Consider the following 18,228-nt stretch of genomic DNA (forward strand, 5'->3'; position numbering starts at 1 on the left):
CGTATAAAAAGCCCCTTCCTCTAAGGGCTCTATGTAGATAATGTTAACAGATGAGCATAACAGATCACATGATCCTCTCTCGGTGGATCACTCCTTTTTTTCCTTTCCAAGGCACACGGATGTGATTAAGTGAGGGGCAGCAGATGGGATCTAAATGGGTTACAATATGATTAGACTGTAAAGTAAAACAGTAGGGTTTTGTGAACAAGCCGTAATCCCCAAGGTAATGCTTATAGCTGGGCACAAACCATTGCCTGTGGCGTTATGGCTCGATTTTATTAGATTCTCTTGCAAACCATTTATCATATATCCCTTTCATTCAGAGTTCTCTCTTAGCGGTAAAAAGGGAATATTGTGTTCCTGTAAAAAGTACAGGAGCTCATCGAGCTGGATGGGACGTCCTCATTTAGAGCTGCAGCGATCCACCTGAATATTTCATAGAACAAGAGCAGAGCACTTTCTCTCTCCCTTTACGTCATCACAGATATGATTAAATAAACACATGCGAATGAGGTCACATGCAAGGTCACACATCCAGCGTGACCACAGATCTATAACACAAATGCACCACCAATACTAAATACAATGTTCCATGCCGTCATCCTGCTCAATTAACTCTGGATAACGTACTCAGTAGTGTCCTTGTATGATTCGCAAGGGACCATGTCAAGGACACTCAAAACAATTCAATTTTGTCCTTCTTTTTCTGTGTACGCTCAGTTGGGTGGGAGTGTTTGGTAGCTCCAGTAACTACTAAGCAAAAGTTGTGTGTAAAGATTGTTTATGCAAATCACATCAGAGCTAATTAAATACCCAGCGATTTTAGAGATGCAGTGGAAAGAATAGAGTAAAATATGAAAAAAAAAAATTTCACCTAGAAAACAATGAGATTGAATAGAGAGAATAAAGACTTTTCTGTCAGAGGAAATAACTCAAGTAACCTCACTTTTCTCCTTTAAAGTTTCAGAAGAGATATTAATGTGTCAAACTGTGTCTGCAATCAAAAGTCAGAGATTTCTCATCAAATTCTACCATGACCAAAGCTTTGTGATCCATATGATTCTTTAGCTCTATACGAAGTTAAATGGTCTCATTTTGTTCTTTTTATTCCTCATAATGCAATTTTGAAGAACATATGAGGTGATGTGATGAACACAACGTTGTCACCTGAGCATCTAAATAGCAACCTCTAAGCAATGGTATTTTCTAGTCTAGTTCCACTGCTAGTCTTAATATGCAAAAATACAGGCACAAAAACATGACCAACATGAGCCAATAAAAACATCACAACAATGAATGAAGTTTCCAACTTCCCTCACTCCCAGCATTCCAGTGAGTCACCACTGCCTCTCGCCAACAGGATAAGCATGCATCAAACTTACATTCATTTCAGGGCTGGTTCAGAAATACGCGGGTTTTCCTCACATAGTTTGACTGTGGTGGTATCCACAAAACTCTTTCTTTCACGATCTCTCACTAACTCTTGACACTTTTATCCGGCTGCCCAGCTGTCCCTGAGCAGAGGAAGTGCTGCTCCCTCCCACTCTGCCAGCCTGTACACTCTCTCTCTCTCTCTCTCTCTCTCTCTCTCTCTCTCTCTCTCACTGTAATGTTGCCTCGACTCACCACAGTCAGCTTGCTTAGGTACAGCTGAACTTCATGAAGTTTGTTTGCTCTGGTTTATGGTGGATGGAGTTGACATTATAGTAGAGAGAGAGAGAGATCATGACCGGTGAAGAGATTAAAATTAGGTCCTCCCGATAACCTTCAATCTGTCAAAGCCGCTGCCACTGTAAATCACTTTCTTAGAGCATTTACACCTATTCCACATCTGTCTCGTCCATGTTTTAATGCACATACGTATAATGAGCATCACCTCTGTTTCTCAGAGCAAGCACACACACAATTTGGAGGACAAGTGTAGTTAGCTGAAATTTGGTTTCAGTCAGATTAAAGGCAAATTATTAAAATCTAAGGGCATGTAAATTTACTTGTCCAGTCACTCCCAGTTGACCAAACATCCACTTTAGTTACTGCTCCAACACTAGTTAACACACCTGCACTAGTAAACATACGTATGAAAACAAACCCTTGGTGCATTAGGAGAGTAATGCTTTACATTTTAGGATTTCTCAAAGACACTTTTTTTTTTTTTAAGTAATGAACGTATAAATATACTGCATAGCTCAAATGTTTGGGGTCGGTGAGATTTTGTATTTTTATTTTAAAGCTGCATTTATTTTATAGAAAAGAAAATGCTGTAAAAACGGTAAAAAGGTTGTGAAATATTTTTTTTTTACAATTTAAATATATATTTTTTATTATAAAATTACATTTATTCCTCTAAATTTCCAGCAGTCATTACTCCAGTCTTCAGTGTCACATGATCATTCAGAGATCATTCTAATATGCTGATATATCTTTTTTATCTATCATTTATTTGAAAAAGAAACCTTTTGTAGCATTATTAATATCTATAGTTTCACTTTTGATCAATTGAATGCATCCTAACAGAATAAAAAAAAAATTACTTTCAAAAAGAAAAAAGTCTCACTAAGGCCAAACTTTTGAACAGTAAGGTATAAATGCAGTAAAGCAAGAGAAAAAAATGATCTGCCATGATGTTAGAACAGTTTAAGTTTGTGATGTGTTCAGTATCATTTCAGATGATGTGTTTAATCCTCATGCGGTCCCATGACAAGACCTGATCCACACATGACTCCACGGGAACCTCCTGAACCTAGTGTGTGCATGCAGATGTGTGTGTGCGTGTATGGTATTTCATTATGGAACACTAGAATGCTGCATATCGTACCGTATACAAAGTATGGTATACGGTAGTATTCTGTAGTCACCCGACCTCATTATACATACTTAGAAAATGAAAAAAGGCATTTTCTTTAGAGAATTGTTTTATTTCTTTATTTGATGTGTTATGTGAATTGTATTGATATGTGAATTGTACTGGCATTGTTTGTAAGTGAGACCTAAGACCAATTTTCAGTTTGAACAATAAAGAAACTAACTCTGCTGTGTCTTTTGGTCACAAAAACAGCTCAAAGTACAGCTCTGGCTCCAGGCTTCAGCTTAGCATACAGAGATTTTTTTTTGTGCACAATGCAATTAGCTTTAGTATTCACTCCAGATGAAATACAGTGGGGTTCAAAGGAGTTGTGAGATATGTGTGAAAACTGTTTGGTAAAACCTTCCTTTTTAGGACTGATCATAAAAAATCAGCTGACTTTGGTCAGGTGACGTGACATCATGTTAGAGCTCCTGGGAGAACAGCATGAGCTGGTGGGAAAGGAGTGTTTAAAACAGCACCACCATCGTGAATTAATAATCAGCAGCAGCACGTTGTCTTCAGGGACGCGGTTAACCGAAGTGCCCACGCACTGAGAACAAGACGAAACCACGTTCCTGTGACAAAGAGCCTTTAATGAACTCTACCATATCAAATTATAATAGTCTGCAGAAACAAACAGATTGCAGAAAATACAATGATAATGAATAAACACAACCATTTGAATTCACCAATCTTATAAAAAAATACAACAATATTGTATTTTTATACAATATTGTTTAATGTAGCTCTGAGGGACATGAAATACTTAATGTAAATAATAGAAAATATAAATAATGTTTGGATATTTTAAACATAAAACATTGAAAAATGATGTTTGAAATTATTTAAAAAATGCAAAGGTACATTAAATGTAAAAAATGAAAACCGCTAGTAGGCGGCAGTAAGTCACTGTTAATAAGTGAGTCATTGTGTTTGAACCAAATCATTTAAACGGGTGATTCATTCAGGAACAAAACCTAATAACTTAATAGACTTAATCACCTTATGTATGCATGCACTTTTTAGGTGTATTTTGTGTTTGCTTTTCGTGATATACTTATACTATCAAATCGCACGTCATTAAAACAACAATTACGATATTAATCGCAGATCACACATATCGTACACACCTATGTTTGGATTGTTATATTGCATTGTCCTCTTATCAATCCACCATTTCACATTTAAAACTCTGCCTGTCTGCAGGGTAAAAACATTGGTGGATTTTCGCATCGGTTTGAACTCTGAAAAAACCCGTTTTTATTGAATATGCTCATTCATTCTCTTCCAGCAGATGGAGCGTTTGGTAGAAATATGGTGGAAATATTGTGTTCAGCAACGGCAGAACACAAAGCAGTGCAGTACCAGACTTTGAATGTGCAGTGCTCATGTTTATTCAATTAAATCTTCCCCAAATCGAAGACCTCTTGAAGTTATAATTAAGACTTTCTTGTGCAATTTAAGACTTTTTAAGGCCTTAAATTTGATACAACTAAATTTAAGGTTTAACACTTTTTAAGACCCCGCAGAAACCCTGTAAGTAAAATGTACTTTTTGTTTTGTGTGTGTGTAGGTTTTGTAGGTTTGTATTTTTATAAATATTTTTTTTAACAATGTAATTGTATCAAATTATATCTAAAATGATATCAAAAACTTTAATGTAGTTTATCATGTAGCTTGTAGCATAAAAATTTTACTACCATCACTATATTACTAATATCTTATATTAATAATGTAAAGGAACATAATTTAATACATTTTAAAATGTAAAAAGTACATGTGGTTTACTTTATTCATTTTAAAATGTATTAAAATATTTACATTACATAGATAAAATATTAATAATACTAGTATTTTAAAGACAGTTACTTTTTAAATTATTACATATTATTACAATATAATTTTACATTATATATTTTACATTATATCATTAAAATAATAATTGTAAAAATTTTAACTATGAGATTTTACAAAATGGTATTAAAATATGATTGTACATTACATTGACAAAATATTTATATTATGAGTTGTAGCTCAAAAAATTACAGTACAAACTATATTTACATTACGCAATTTAAAATATTATTATTAAATAATTAGATTTTACATTGATATAATAATAATAATAACATTTAGCTTATTTACTGCCATTGTATACATAAACTGAATAACTGTAGTGATAAATTACAGGCAAACTAAAGAAAAAAATATAAGAAAATGTACTCAATTGAACTAATAAAGTCACATTTAGCTTTTTTATTTTTTTATTTTTTAAGAAACTAAACAACTTTAATAGCGAGCGCAATTTTAACTGCAGAAAAAAAAAAATGTTTTATGTCTGTTTTCTCTTTTAGTGCAATACTCATCTATACAACAACACACAATGAATTAGTGAATCATAATCACTGGAATCAAAATCTGAACCAGAAATCAATATATTCCTCATGATCCCCATGTAACCCCTGCCTTAGCTGTATGACTGGTCATCTGACCGCCTTGAAATCTTTTCCATTTCCAAGCACACCAATCCAAACCCTCAGTGTGGTGTCTCTGAGAGTGTTACCTTTCATCCCCAGCAGAGACAAAGACAGATGTTTGCCTTCTAGCCACACACACACCAATTTGAATCTCAACAAGGATTTGCAACGCTGCCTCTCCTGTCAAACATCTGGGATATGTATGCTTGATGGGCCATGTCTCATAGCTCGGGTTTGTTTTTCTGCTCCCTGCAGTTTTGCTGCTGTTATTTTCCTCTGACAGTGCAGAAGAGCGAGCTGTCAGACCATGAACAGACAGGAAAGAAACACTCTCTCCTTGAGACTGCTGATAGCCTCATTTCAATCCCAGTTGTCCAAAAAGCCAATAAAAACATTGTTTTAAAAAAAGAACCATTAAATGCTTTGTGTACATTACACAAACTTCTTCACAGACAGCTTTATACAGTCGTGACTGCTAGTCGTGACTGCTTTTCTCTGCAGTTCACTTGTAATCTTCAATCACTGCAATCCTTTCTGCTCTCTGCTTTCCTCTACTGGTGATTGCAATGAAGTACAACTATTCTAATAATGAAAACAATAGGCAATCTGCCACAAGAGATCTTATTAAGTTTCATTTACATGAGAGCAAACACAATCTGCAGGTGCAAAGGTACGTGTTTGTCAATTCTGAGATTCAGTATCACATTCAGACAAATGCTTTGGCTTTTGGCCCAGCGGTCATAAAGGAGAAGCCCTTTCGCTCCAAGATGTATAACCTTTCGAGCAGCACTGTTGTTTTACAGCATGTCTCACTGTTTCTGCATTCAGACAAGAAGAATCACTGTAACGGCTGCTGAATACATCGCTTGGCTAATCATTTGTTGTGTTCCACCTATCCTTGAGCAATCCCCGTGAATTTTAAACTGTTCCGGCTGAAACACCGGCCAGGCGTTTCTCATCGGGTGAGTAGCTACACCATCGACCCATGGCCCTGTCTGTCAAAATGAATTACAATATCCCAAACTCATGCAGAATAAGTAATGATGCATTCTGATGAGTCTGCTTCAATAACATGATTGGAATTCTAGAATATACATTTCAATATTCCACTTGCTAGGTCAAGGTCAGTGTATTATAAATGTTATACAACAGTTAGTTCCGGGCATCTGCTCATATAACAGAACTGGATTGCTTTAATTAAAAATAAAATATCGAAACATGTTTTATCTAAAATGAGTTATGTCATAATTTGCTCTCACTTAAATTACAATGGGGAATTGTCATGTAAGGGGAAGCTTCATATAAATCAGGGATGACCTGAAATAAACTTGAAACAAACAATAATGACACATTTTCATTTTCTTCTTTTTCTGATGACGGTTAATAGTCATGACATGCACATAACCTAATCTTCTCTTTTTATTATATACAGCATATTTTTTATTTTTTAATTAATAATGAGCTTTTAGAATTATAAACTCACAAACCCCAGCTTGGAAAACCCTGATATACTGTAAGTGATCCATGAGAGGTGCATGCTGTAACACGTGCCATAAAAAGACTTAAATTTAAGTTGTTATTCATGGATAACTTTCCTCTTAAACGGGTTGTTAACCATTACAGATAGTTGCACCCAAAAATCAGATCAGTCTGATTTGTTAACAAATCATTCAGAATTGTTTTGTAAACTATATCAATTAAACAATTTACTCAAAATAGACTCGTAAATCAGCATTTAGAGTGTCTTTTTTTCAGTGAATAATGACTTAAAGGGACAGTTCACCCAAAAATAAAACTTTGGCAGCAGCTAATTGATGCTATTTACACTACACACAAATAGCGATGTATTCTATTAATACTATGCAAAAACAGCAGTATTTTCTTTGCAATAAGTGTATAGTAGTAGTAGTAGTAGTATAATAGTAGTTTGATGCCCTTTATACTAGAGGTCTTCACAGTGCACCCGAGACCCGTCAACCCGGGACCCGTACGGGTTCGGGTCTATATTTTAAATGATCAGCTATGTCCGGGTCGGGTCTGAATCTATTACCTCGGGTCCTGGGTCTGTTTAACATTGTGTGTAATAGACTCTGAGAATACCCACCGTGATCAAACACTGCTTGTGTTTTTTGTAACCTGCAACTTGTAAAATTAGGAAAAGAAAAGAGTGAGCCAAAAAAAAAGTGATCTCTCTCTCTCCCTCTCCCTCTCTCTCTCTCTCTCTCTCTCTGCCGTTAGAAACTCAGTTAATGCAAGTGCACGCACGGTAATAATGCTTGCAGACTTGACACAGTCATATTTAATATTTTTCAAATCAGCAATACAATCTGAGGTGAACTTTCACATGAATGTTTTCTATGATGCTCAAATTGCGTTAAAGTATATTTTTGGTTGATCCAGCTAGCACGCATGTGCAGTCTCGAGTGTGTTTCATGTTTCTATGGCAACCAGTGAGGGACACTTTGCCTTCGACCGCGCTTTACATTTTCTCCCATTTTTATAATAATATAAACTAACGGTTTAATCTTAAAGTTTTATTGGTCAGATTCAGACTCAACGCAGAGCAGAGAGCACAAAGATGTTAGCAAATAAATAACGTCAGCGGCCATGGCACTGAATGAGCGATAGTTATTATAGTTCAAAAGAGCAAAAAGTCTCTATGGATATAAGAAAGTCATACAGGTTTGGAACCACATGAGTGTAAGTTAACGATGATAAGGTTTTCCATTTGTGGATGAACTATTCCTTTAATTCCCACAGCAGCTGAAGTGGCTTTTTGCAGCTGGCAATCACATTATGCAGTGCGAAAGCTCCAGGTAATTATGTATCTCCAGGGCTACAATACACACAGTGTGATAAAAGATCACCAGAGCACTCCTGCGTGACGCGAGCACTATCCACTGTGCCACTCAGAATCCATTTAGCAACAAACTGCACTCCCGAAAAAGGAGGCGCATGGAGCCAGATCTCATATGCAGTATGATGGGATTGATGGAGCTCATACAAACTCATTTCAGACCTCAGATACATCAGCATATTTCACTGTCTGCGCTGGCACAGTTTCATGCCCAGATAAGCCATGATGAGCCATGCAGTCGATGCTGATGTTGCATCTGTTAAAATTGCATTCGGTGCTAGAAGCTGAAGTACACATGTGCCATGCATTTGCTTTACACTTCAGCATCATGCCATCATCATCTTAATTTTCTACAGTGCGAACTGAGTCATTTAAAGGTTTAATGGCATGAGTCACAAAGTTAAATTAATTAGATTGATTATCGCGATTATATCAGAGAAAAAACAGAAAAATGTCTGTTGCATTCTGGGAGCATGTTCATTCTCACAGGGAGCCGATTTAATGACTAGCACACACAAAGCAAACGCAAAATGAATTAGCTCCCTTCAGGCATACGCGCGCACACAAATTAACGTGTATTTATACATACGCCACTGTGTGCGCGCAAACAAACAGTTGCACACGCTTACGTCCAAGAAACAGCAGCTCTGGCCTTTCTCCAGAGAAGCGCAGGCGGATAAAATTTTTCCAAGAGGGCTGACTCATTCAGGGCTCCAGAGGGATTGTGGGTATCCTCAGTCACCCGCCACAGACGCTAAAACTAGAACACGTCCAATTAGCGCTCCTCTTCCACTCCTTCACCGTAGAAGCCTGGCAGGCTCACGCACAATAGCGCAGACGCATATTTGAAACTTTTCAAAGACGTGTCTACTCTACGGGAGACTTTAAATGAGTCAGAGACCATTCTGATTTTTTAGGCTATTATCAGAAAAGCTGAACGGATCCCGGTGACAGATTTTACCCCTGAAAGATCATCTCCCTTTTAAAGTGATAAGTAGCGTGTCACAGAGCTGCCAGTTTCAGAATGATAATGATGGGTGTAATGATGACTATATTGCAGGGGCGTTTTCTTTGAGGAGGCGAGGGAGAAAGTGCCGCCTCAGAAATTTGGATGAGAAGTCTAGTGCAAAAACGAAGTAAAATGAAATACAAGACCACATAGTGTCTAAAGTACCCATTTTTCTAAAGTAATGCTGCCCAACAGTGACAGTAACAGATACATTTTCAGAAAGTGTCATAGATATAAAACATAATAAATTGGCAATTCTGAGTTCCTCTGTGACCAAATAAAATGAAATGCAAGATCATATACGAGGACAAATAGTACATAAACGTTGTAGTAAGATTGTCCAAGAGTGACAGCAATTGATCAAATTTCAGGCAGGGTATAGAATAGAATAGAATAGAATAGAATAGAATAGAATAGAATAATTAAATAACAATAAAATCCATAATTTTTCTTTATTCAATTTAAAAAATTAAATAAAAAAATAATTAAATAAAATGTAAAGAAAAAAAAATTTAAATAAAAGAAAATGTTATGAAAAAATAATAATATATCTGCATTTCTGAGAATCTCTGTGACAAAATAAAATGAAACAATATCATATATGAGACCAAATAAACTATGCAGTAACATTGTCCAACAGTGACAGCAATGGATCAAATTTCAGGCAAGGAATAGAATAGAATAGAATAGAATAGAATAGAATAGAATAGAATAGAATAGAATAGAAAAATAAATTAAAAATAAAATAAAATAAAATAAATTTAAATTAAATTAAATACAAATGTAAAATAAATTTAAGTTAAATTAAATACAAATGTAAAATAACTTTAAAATAAATTAAAGATAAAGTAAAATAAATTAAAATAAAATAAGACAGTACTACTATCTACAGTGGCAACTGCTATATAGAATGTAAAAGATGTTATACTATATGACACTATACAATACTATATGTGTGTTTGTGAGTACCTCCGTGTCTTTGAGCCGTTCTTTGTTCCTGTGAAGTGGAGAGTGGGGCTGATGTATAGTTGCGGTATTGTTACGAGTCAATTCTCCAATCTTCACATGGCCTTCTGATGCGGTCTTGGGCCTTGACCAATTAGAGACATTATCTGCACACAGGATGATATCTGATATCATAGACAGCAATTCAAATGTGTTACAAAATTCACCATTACAAAAAACGTTGGGCTTCAAATTATTTTAGCTTATAAATCAAACAATAATATTATATGCGATGTAACAAGAGGACACATTTTGGCACACCGCACTAACACACATCACATATTTCAGAAGAGACAGACAGTGCCATATTCTTGCCTGTATTTGATCCTTGGATGTGACTGTGGGTGATTTGTTGGGCCGCCTGGCACACATTGTGCTGAAGGATACTCAGGCATTCTCCCAGACAGCTGAGTGTGGCTGCAGACGTGGCTTTGAGCAGGAGCAGGTCCTGGTCCAAGGAGGACAGTGGCCCTCGGCTCGGCAGCGACTCAATGGAATTCACCAGGTTCTTTTGTTGGCCTTCTGCCTGGGACATGACCTAAAAAAAAAACAGATCAACAAAAAGCCTTCTCATCAATTCCATTTGGACTTCTAAAACATCTTAATTAAATCAATTTGAACAGCCCACATTTATATTTAGAGCTACTTGAGTTGGGCTTTCTATTATCCACAGAACAGCCCTCCAGTAAATGAATCTTTGATTAGAATGCACTTAAAAACTGTACAAAATTAGTTCTATCATGACAGCCCTTGAAGGGTTTGGCATGGTAATGTACATGACAATGTTAATGTGTCTGGTCTTGGCAGAGTATAACACATATAACATATAAGAAAACTGCCATATATGGATCACCCCGTAGCAGATCTATACAGGTGGAGCTGGGGAAGGTGGAGGGTGTCTGAAGCACACTGCAGCTGCTACAGCAAGCACTAGCCGAGTATTTGATTGTTGAGCATAAAGCTCATTGGCTGCTGATAAAAAACTAACCAATCTGTTTTGCCACTTGAATAATGACTATCTATCTATCTATCTATCTATCTATCTATCTATCTATCTATCTATCTATCTATCTATCTATCTATCTATCTATCTATCTATCTATCTATGTTTATTAATTTTGTGGCTGTGGAAACTTTAATACATTTATACACTCAAATACACATATATTGGAGAGGAATGGTATGCAGCACAGCTGTTCAACATTGATAATAATAACAAGGTTGATGTTTTTAACCATCAAATCAACATATTCTGATAATCTCTGAAGGATCATGTGACACTGAATACTGGAGTAATGGACTGGAGTAACTGAGCTTTGCCAGCACAGGGACAAAAATACATTTTTAAATATATTAACATAGCATGTATTGTTAACAATGTGACAAATGGTTAATGTTGTAGTATTATTTACAGTTTTTTTTTTTAATACATGCTGTCTCCGTGTGTACATATACACACATAATTGTTTTTAATCAACTGTCACATGATGTGCTTAAAATGAAAATAAAGTTGACTTAAATCTCAAAGAAATAAAATAATAATATTGAGGTAAAGAAGAAATGAGAAGTGTAGTGCAACAATCTAATCCAGGGGATTGTATTGCAGGTGTCTGATTTAGAGCAGATTGAGACACCTGTAATCCTCGCGGAGTGAAAATAATCTCCAGGATTAGCTCAATCCTATCTTCTTCGCTGTACAAATGTTCAAACAAACTACATGCTGTCAACTGCAAATCCCAGAGACAGAGAATATATGACATATTTGGGTGTATGTTGCAGAGTTTCCCCTTATTAGGTGTTTGTGAAAACTCTAATGTGCATTGAATACAGGATGTTTTGTGATTGTGAAGCGAGTCGAGAGGGAAAGTTTGTAGTGTTTGCCTCCTCCGTTTGAGTCTGTCATGAAGGTAATGACCATGGGCTTTCGTGGTGGTGTGGTTATTGAGCAGCTCTAATGAAAAGCAGACAGATAGCCGAAGAGGAGCAGAAAGTTGCAGGATGTGACTCATCACAGTAGGCCGCTCACTACGCACATATTTCTCTCTCTCTCCTTCCTCCATTCCAACACTTTAGTGATTGCAACACTATTACAGCACAGCTGTAGTTTTAACGGAGGAAACTTAAACTCTTAAAAGGAACATTAGTGTCTACTCAAGACATCTGCCTCTCTGAAACAGCTAAGATTGTATCTAAATATAATAATAAACACTCAGAAACAAACAAGATTATATAAAAGAAGAACACTTTTCAAAAGTTTCGGGGCTAAGATTTGTATTACATTTTATTTATGCTCAAAAATTTGCATTTATTTGATTAAAAATACAGTAAAAAAATATTGTGAAAACTGAATTACTCCATACTCCGTCACTTTAGTGACCTGAACTTTCATTAATCACTCTAATTTTGGAACATTATTATTATTGTCCATGTTGAAAACAGTTGTGCCGCTTAATATCTACAGTGTAAACTGGGACACACATTTCCAAGGATTCTGAAAGTTCAAAGGAACATTATTTCTATTTAGATATCATTTGTAAAATTGCTAGTCTTTACTGTAATTTTAAATCATTTTTAAATCATACAGGCTTAGAACAATCTAAAGGTGAATAAATGATGACAGAACTGTTGTTTTCAGGTAAACTATCCTTTTAAATGTGGTTTTTATGTGTTTGGTCTCACATACATTGACGTCATCTTTAAATAATTCACTGAAACAGGGATATTACTGCCAGCTCTCTATGCCACGAGCAAACTACTTTTGGGATTTCTATAATAACTGTCCTGTCTGTCTGCTACATCATGGCAAACTTTGAGTACAGAAGAGATTTTGTGGTTGCTCAGAACCCAGCTCTCATGAAAAAATGATCAATCTCTTTATACTCTCTCCTTGATCCATTTCTATTTTTTATTGAGCATTAAAGGAAAGAGACAGGCATCACAGCTGTCACCTGCTCTCAGCACAGAATTCCCATGGACCCTTGCACACAGGTTTGGTACTGATCAAGATTCAGGAGCTGAGAGATCACACAAACTCAAAACTGTTGTATAATGCTGAGAGAAAAAGCCTAAAATAGAATTAAAGTGATAGTTCACCCAAAAATATACTCTGCCTCATGTCGTTCCAAACCTGTATGACTTTCTTTCTAACATGGAACATGAAAAGCGAACATATTAAGAAAGTAATCAGTAGGGGTGTTGCTATACTTGAATATCGTGATATTTTGTTTGGCGATACTGTACGCAATATTGATATTTATGTTTTTTTTTTTTTTAAATCAACATATGCTCAGGAACAACATATGCTCCCATCCAGTCGTCATCTCTTTCAGGGAAGACCTTGCATTTTCAGCATGACAATGCCAGACCACATACTGCATCAATTATAACATCATGGCTGCGTAGAAGAAGGATCCGGGTACTGAAATGGCCAGCCTGCAGTCCAGATCTTTCACCCATTTGAAACATTTGCCGCATCATAAAGAGGAAGATGCGACAAAGAAGACCTAAGAAAGTTCCTAGGAGACTGTATTAGACAATGGGACAACATTCCTATTCCTAAACTTGAGCAACTTGTCTCCTCACTCCCCAGACATTTGCAGACTGTTATAAAAAAAAGAGGGGATGCCACACAGTGGTAAACATGGCCTTGTCCCAACTTTTTTGGGATGTGTTGATGCTATGAAATTTAAAATCAACATATTTTCCCCTTAAAATGATACATTTTCTTAGTTTAAACATGTGATATGTCATCTATGTTGTATTCTGAATAAACTTAAACTTCCACATCATTGCATTCTGTTTTTATTCACAATTTGTACAGTGTCCCAACTTTTTCGGAATCGGGTTTGTACATTTAATTTAACTAAAGAATCCTGCAAGCATTTTAGTGAAGTGACCTACAGCCAAGTGCTCCGCATTTAACCCATCCAAAGTGCACACACACCTGGAGCAGTGGGCAGCCATTAATGCTGCGGCGCCCGGGGAGCAGTTGAGGGTTCAGTGCCTCGCTCAATGGCACCTCAGTCGTGGTATTGCCGGCCCAAGCCTCAAACCCACAACCTTAGGGTTAGGAGTCAAATCTCTAACAATTAGGCCATGACTTCCCCTTTATTTTTCCCCTTTATTTGTACTGCACAAAAAGTGGTTCAATGATGTTGAATGTTACAGGGACTAATGAATGCAAAAGATCCCACTGTATTCTGGTTAAAAAACTTTTTTTTTTAAAGTTTGCATATGTTGAAGTGTTCTTAATGACAGCTTTCCTATTCCTAATATAAGAAATATCCCAATATGTCGCCTTGCTAACAACAATTGATGTATCGCAACATATCATATCGTAACCCATGTATCGTGATCCATATCATATCGCTAGATTCTTGCAGATACATAGCACATAATAATGCTAATGCAGGTTTGGGTCTGGCCTTACCCATAATTCCATTCAAAATATGTAGCAATCCAATATTTATTTATGAGTAAGTAAGAGTATAATGGTTTATCTTCTATACTCCTAAGGTTTTGACTATATTCTATATACAGAAAGCAGAGATAATTCTAACACACCTCTCAAGTTGTTACTCATGAAACGATATAGTAGAATGAACAGAAAATCAATTCCTTGTACTCCTGCTCTTTTTTCCTCCCCCTCTCCCTTCTTCACAAAGCCTCTTTCTTATCACATCTTTTTTTTTTCCACCGTCAAAATGTTCATAGTCAGAAAGGTTACAGTTCTCTCAGTCACTTTCTATCACTGTCACTTTCACGCACACACAACCTTTTTTTTTTCCTTGCATGGGCTCTAAAGGACATGCAATGTCACTTTAACATAACTTTGGCTACGAAATAAATACATTTGGAAAGCACTAAGTTTGGGGTCAATTGTTTTCAGAATACCTCCAGAATTATACAAGACCAAGTCCTGTCAACCTTCCAGCAGACACATCAACACATCCCTATAAAGATGATCCTCTCTAATCTTCACTAATGATTTCTGTGTAAATGCAATTTCCACTCCTCCACACTTGTTGAGGGGAAACAGTGTGACTAATTGCACATCAAACCATGGATAAAAATAAACACAGCAGAATAATTAAAATGCCAACAGTTCCGTGCAACTATATGGAGCCTTTCAAAACCATTTCTTTAGGTAAAGTGTGTCCTTTCATTCAGTTTTACAACACTTTCTGCTATTCCAGCTTACATTGCAGGCTGCACACTACCATTCAAAAGTTCAGGGTCACTATATTTAATTAGATTTAAATTCATACTTTTATTCAGCAAGGATGCATTACATGAATCAAAAGTGACAATAAATACTTCAACATTTGTTGAAGTTAAGTGATGCTAGTGGAATTAAAAAGAATAATATGAATATTAGAGACTCCAAGTTAATACACTTACCGAATATGAAGTGCTGATGGAGGGGAAAAAACTTTTAGCAAAACCTCAAAATACACTACAAAATATACAGAATTCCACCTGCTAGGAAAGGTATTACAGAGATGAAAGCAAATGGTGTGAATATGAAAAAAGAGTCTCGGCTATCTCCAGTTGGCAAAGGAGAAGTTGTCTTTTCAAAAGCACAGGCGCTAGCCACATCTTTGACTGACAGCCCAGAGATTACCTCTTTTGAGCTCCATATCAGCAGGTGTAAATGGGCATGGATGAGTTTAAAAAGGTGTATGGGGGTGGGTTGGCTCCACAGCCAAGAAAGATAATTTAGTGGGGCTTGACTGAAGACAGATGAATGAGAGGAGAATTGAATGCCCCACAAAATGCTTCATAAAAAGAGAATGTCGTTAAGTTTTTAGTGTCAAACCAAAAAATACAACGCTGTAGTATTTACTCATCCCTAAGAAAGTCATACAGGTTTACAATGACATGAGTTTAAAAGAATTGTCCCTTTAAACACGCATGCCAGCTTTATATACCAGTAAAATATTCTGCCTATCATGCTGGCAAGATATTCAGAGAGATTGCTAATAATAATTTTCACCTCACTGCTTAGATGCACACACATTTTGAAAGCGCATTTTATGAATCTCAGCTGGTTCCCAATGACTTGCTGCATGTTTCCTTTGGACTGTCAGCGAAAGTGACAGTGTCGTCTAATTCGAGGCCAAAAAATATGGCATAAGAGCCGGAAAAAGCAGCTGGTTGTCAGAAAAAAAATATCACATTAGGGTCATACAAACTGACGGTTTAAAACAAAACAAAAGCTAGTTTCTTAGATAAGATTCAGTTTACGTCTATAGGATTATTTTGTTTGTTTGATCATCTCTTCGGTTGAGTTGCTTATAACAGCAGTTTGTGGTGCTGTACATTTTTTATAGCACAAGCAGTCAGAGTTCTGGACTGGGACTTCAATTGTTAATGGAATTGGACTTGGACATTTTAAACACAGAATTTTTTCAGCATACAGACGAATCCACATCATATGTTGTATAAAATATTAAACTAAAAATTAAGATAAAAAGACAAATAAATGTCTCCAACTCAAACTCAGTTGGTTAAAAACTAAAACTCGACTCAGGCCCAACACTACAAGCAGTACTACCCGAGCTACATGCCAAATTTTCAAGGAATCGTCCAACCAAAAATTTGCTGAAAATGTACTCCATCCAAGGTGTAAATGAGTTTGTTTCTTCATCAGTAAAGATTTGGAGAAATTTTGAATTGCCTCACTTGCTCACCAATGGGTCCTCTGAAGTGAATGGGTGCAGACAGAATGAAAGTTCACATATCTGACAAAAACATCACCATAATCACTTAATAATGCAATTGATGGAACAGTGTTGATTACATGAGCATTATTGTGATGTTTTATCAGCTTTCTACAACTTAAATAATCACAACTTAAAAGTTAGTAAATATTAAGCAAATTTTCATTTTGGGGTGAACTATTCAAACTATTTAACTATTATACTTTGGCATAAGGATTCATCTATGAGCAATAGTAATAGTGATGCTAGGTTTGGCAGTAGTTTTTTCAGTACTCATACGTGAATGAGAATGAGTGCAATTCCTGTAGTTTTGAGTCAAAACTGACTATTTCTAACATTTTCACTCCACTTTGAGGGTTAATTGCAACAATGTCAAAACAATGTGATGACACAAGCTTCCTGCTGAACAGCCACTTTCTGATGCTGACGTAGCACTCACAGGCCAGCGGAGGTTGAGACGCTCCATAAGGGAGTCAGCTCAACACTGGCAGTGCTGCTGACTGCATACTGAACCGCCGTCGACCTTCAAAGCTTAATACAAAAGACTGTGTGCTATGTGTAATAAATACTAACTTGACAATTTAAAACCTTTTGGCAGAACAGACAAACAATATTTAATGCTTAACCCTTTGATGCTTTTCATCTACTATAGTGGACAGACCATTAACACAGTATCTTGCTAACTTTAATGTAACATTATACTTTAATGAATGGAATATGGTTGCAGATACTGGATTGGTTTACTGTAAATATATTACCAATGTAAAGTTACATATAACGGTTTTGTAGGAATAGCACAACTGATTTCTGACAGACCTGGAAGCATCAGTTAAAATGAAATTTACAAACCAATGTTTTACACCATACCTGACAAATGTTATTTTTTTAACTATATATAAAAATATATATAGTCATGCCAAACAATATGGACACCCTTGGTAAATATGATCAAAGGCGTCTGTGAAAATGAATCTGCATTGTTAATCCTTTTGATCTTTTATTTAAAAAATCACAAAAATCTATCCTTTCATTGGATAATAAGAATTTAAAATGGGGGAAATATCATTATAAAATAAATGTTTTACTCTAATACATATTGGCCACAATATTCCCATTCATATTCACAATTTTGAATACTCCAGGGTCATCCATCGCAATGAGAAAACCAAAGAATATATTTCTGATGTGCAGCAAAGATAACTGAGCTTCACAAATTAGTGAAGTGGCTATAAGAAAAGAGCTAGAGCAGTGAAAATTCCCATTTCCACCATCAGGGCAATAATTAAGAATTTCCAATCGACAGAAAATGTTAC

At 36.0% G+C, this 18,228-nt stretch overlaps 1 protein-coding gene across 3 annotated transcripts in view; it reads right to left on the reverse strand.

Moving 5' to 3' along the window:
* The window catches only part of osbpl10b (oxysterol binding protein-like 10b), a 41,485-nt gene that overhangs the window by 10,948 nt on the left and 12,309 nt on the right, over positions 1 to 18,228 (reverse strand). For all 3 annotated transcript variants that reach the window (XM_026283686.1, XM_026283689.1, XM_026283687.1), the window contains 2 exons: positions 10,509 to 10,731; positions 10,158 to 10,300 (listed from right to left, as the gene is read on the reverse strand). In XM_026283686.1, the coding sequence (XP_026139471.1) occupies positions 10,158 to 10,300; positions 10,509 to 10,731 (366 nt within the window). The remainder of the gene's footprint in view (positions 1 to 10,157; positions 10,301 to 10,508; positions 10,732 to 18,228) is intronic.

This window comes from Carassius auratus, chromosome 16 (assembly GCF_003368295.1).
Source record: "Carassius auratus strain Wakin chromosome 16, ASM336829v1, whole genome shotgun sequence".
In the NCBI taxonomy this organism is placed as follows: domain Eukaryota; kingdom Metazoa; phylum Chordata; class Actinopteri; order Cypriniformes; family Cyprinidae; genus Carassius; species Carassius auratus.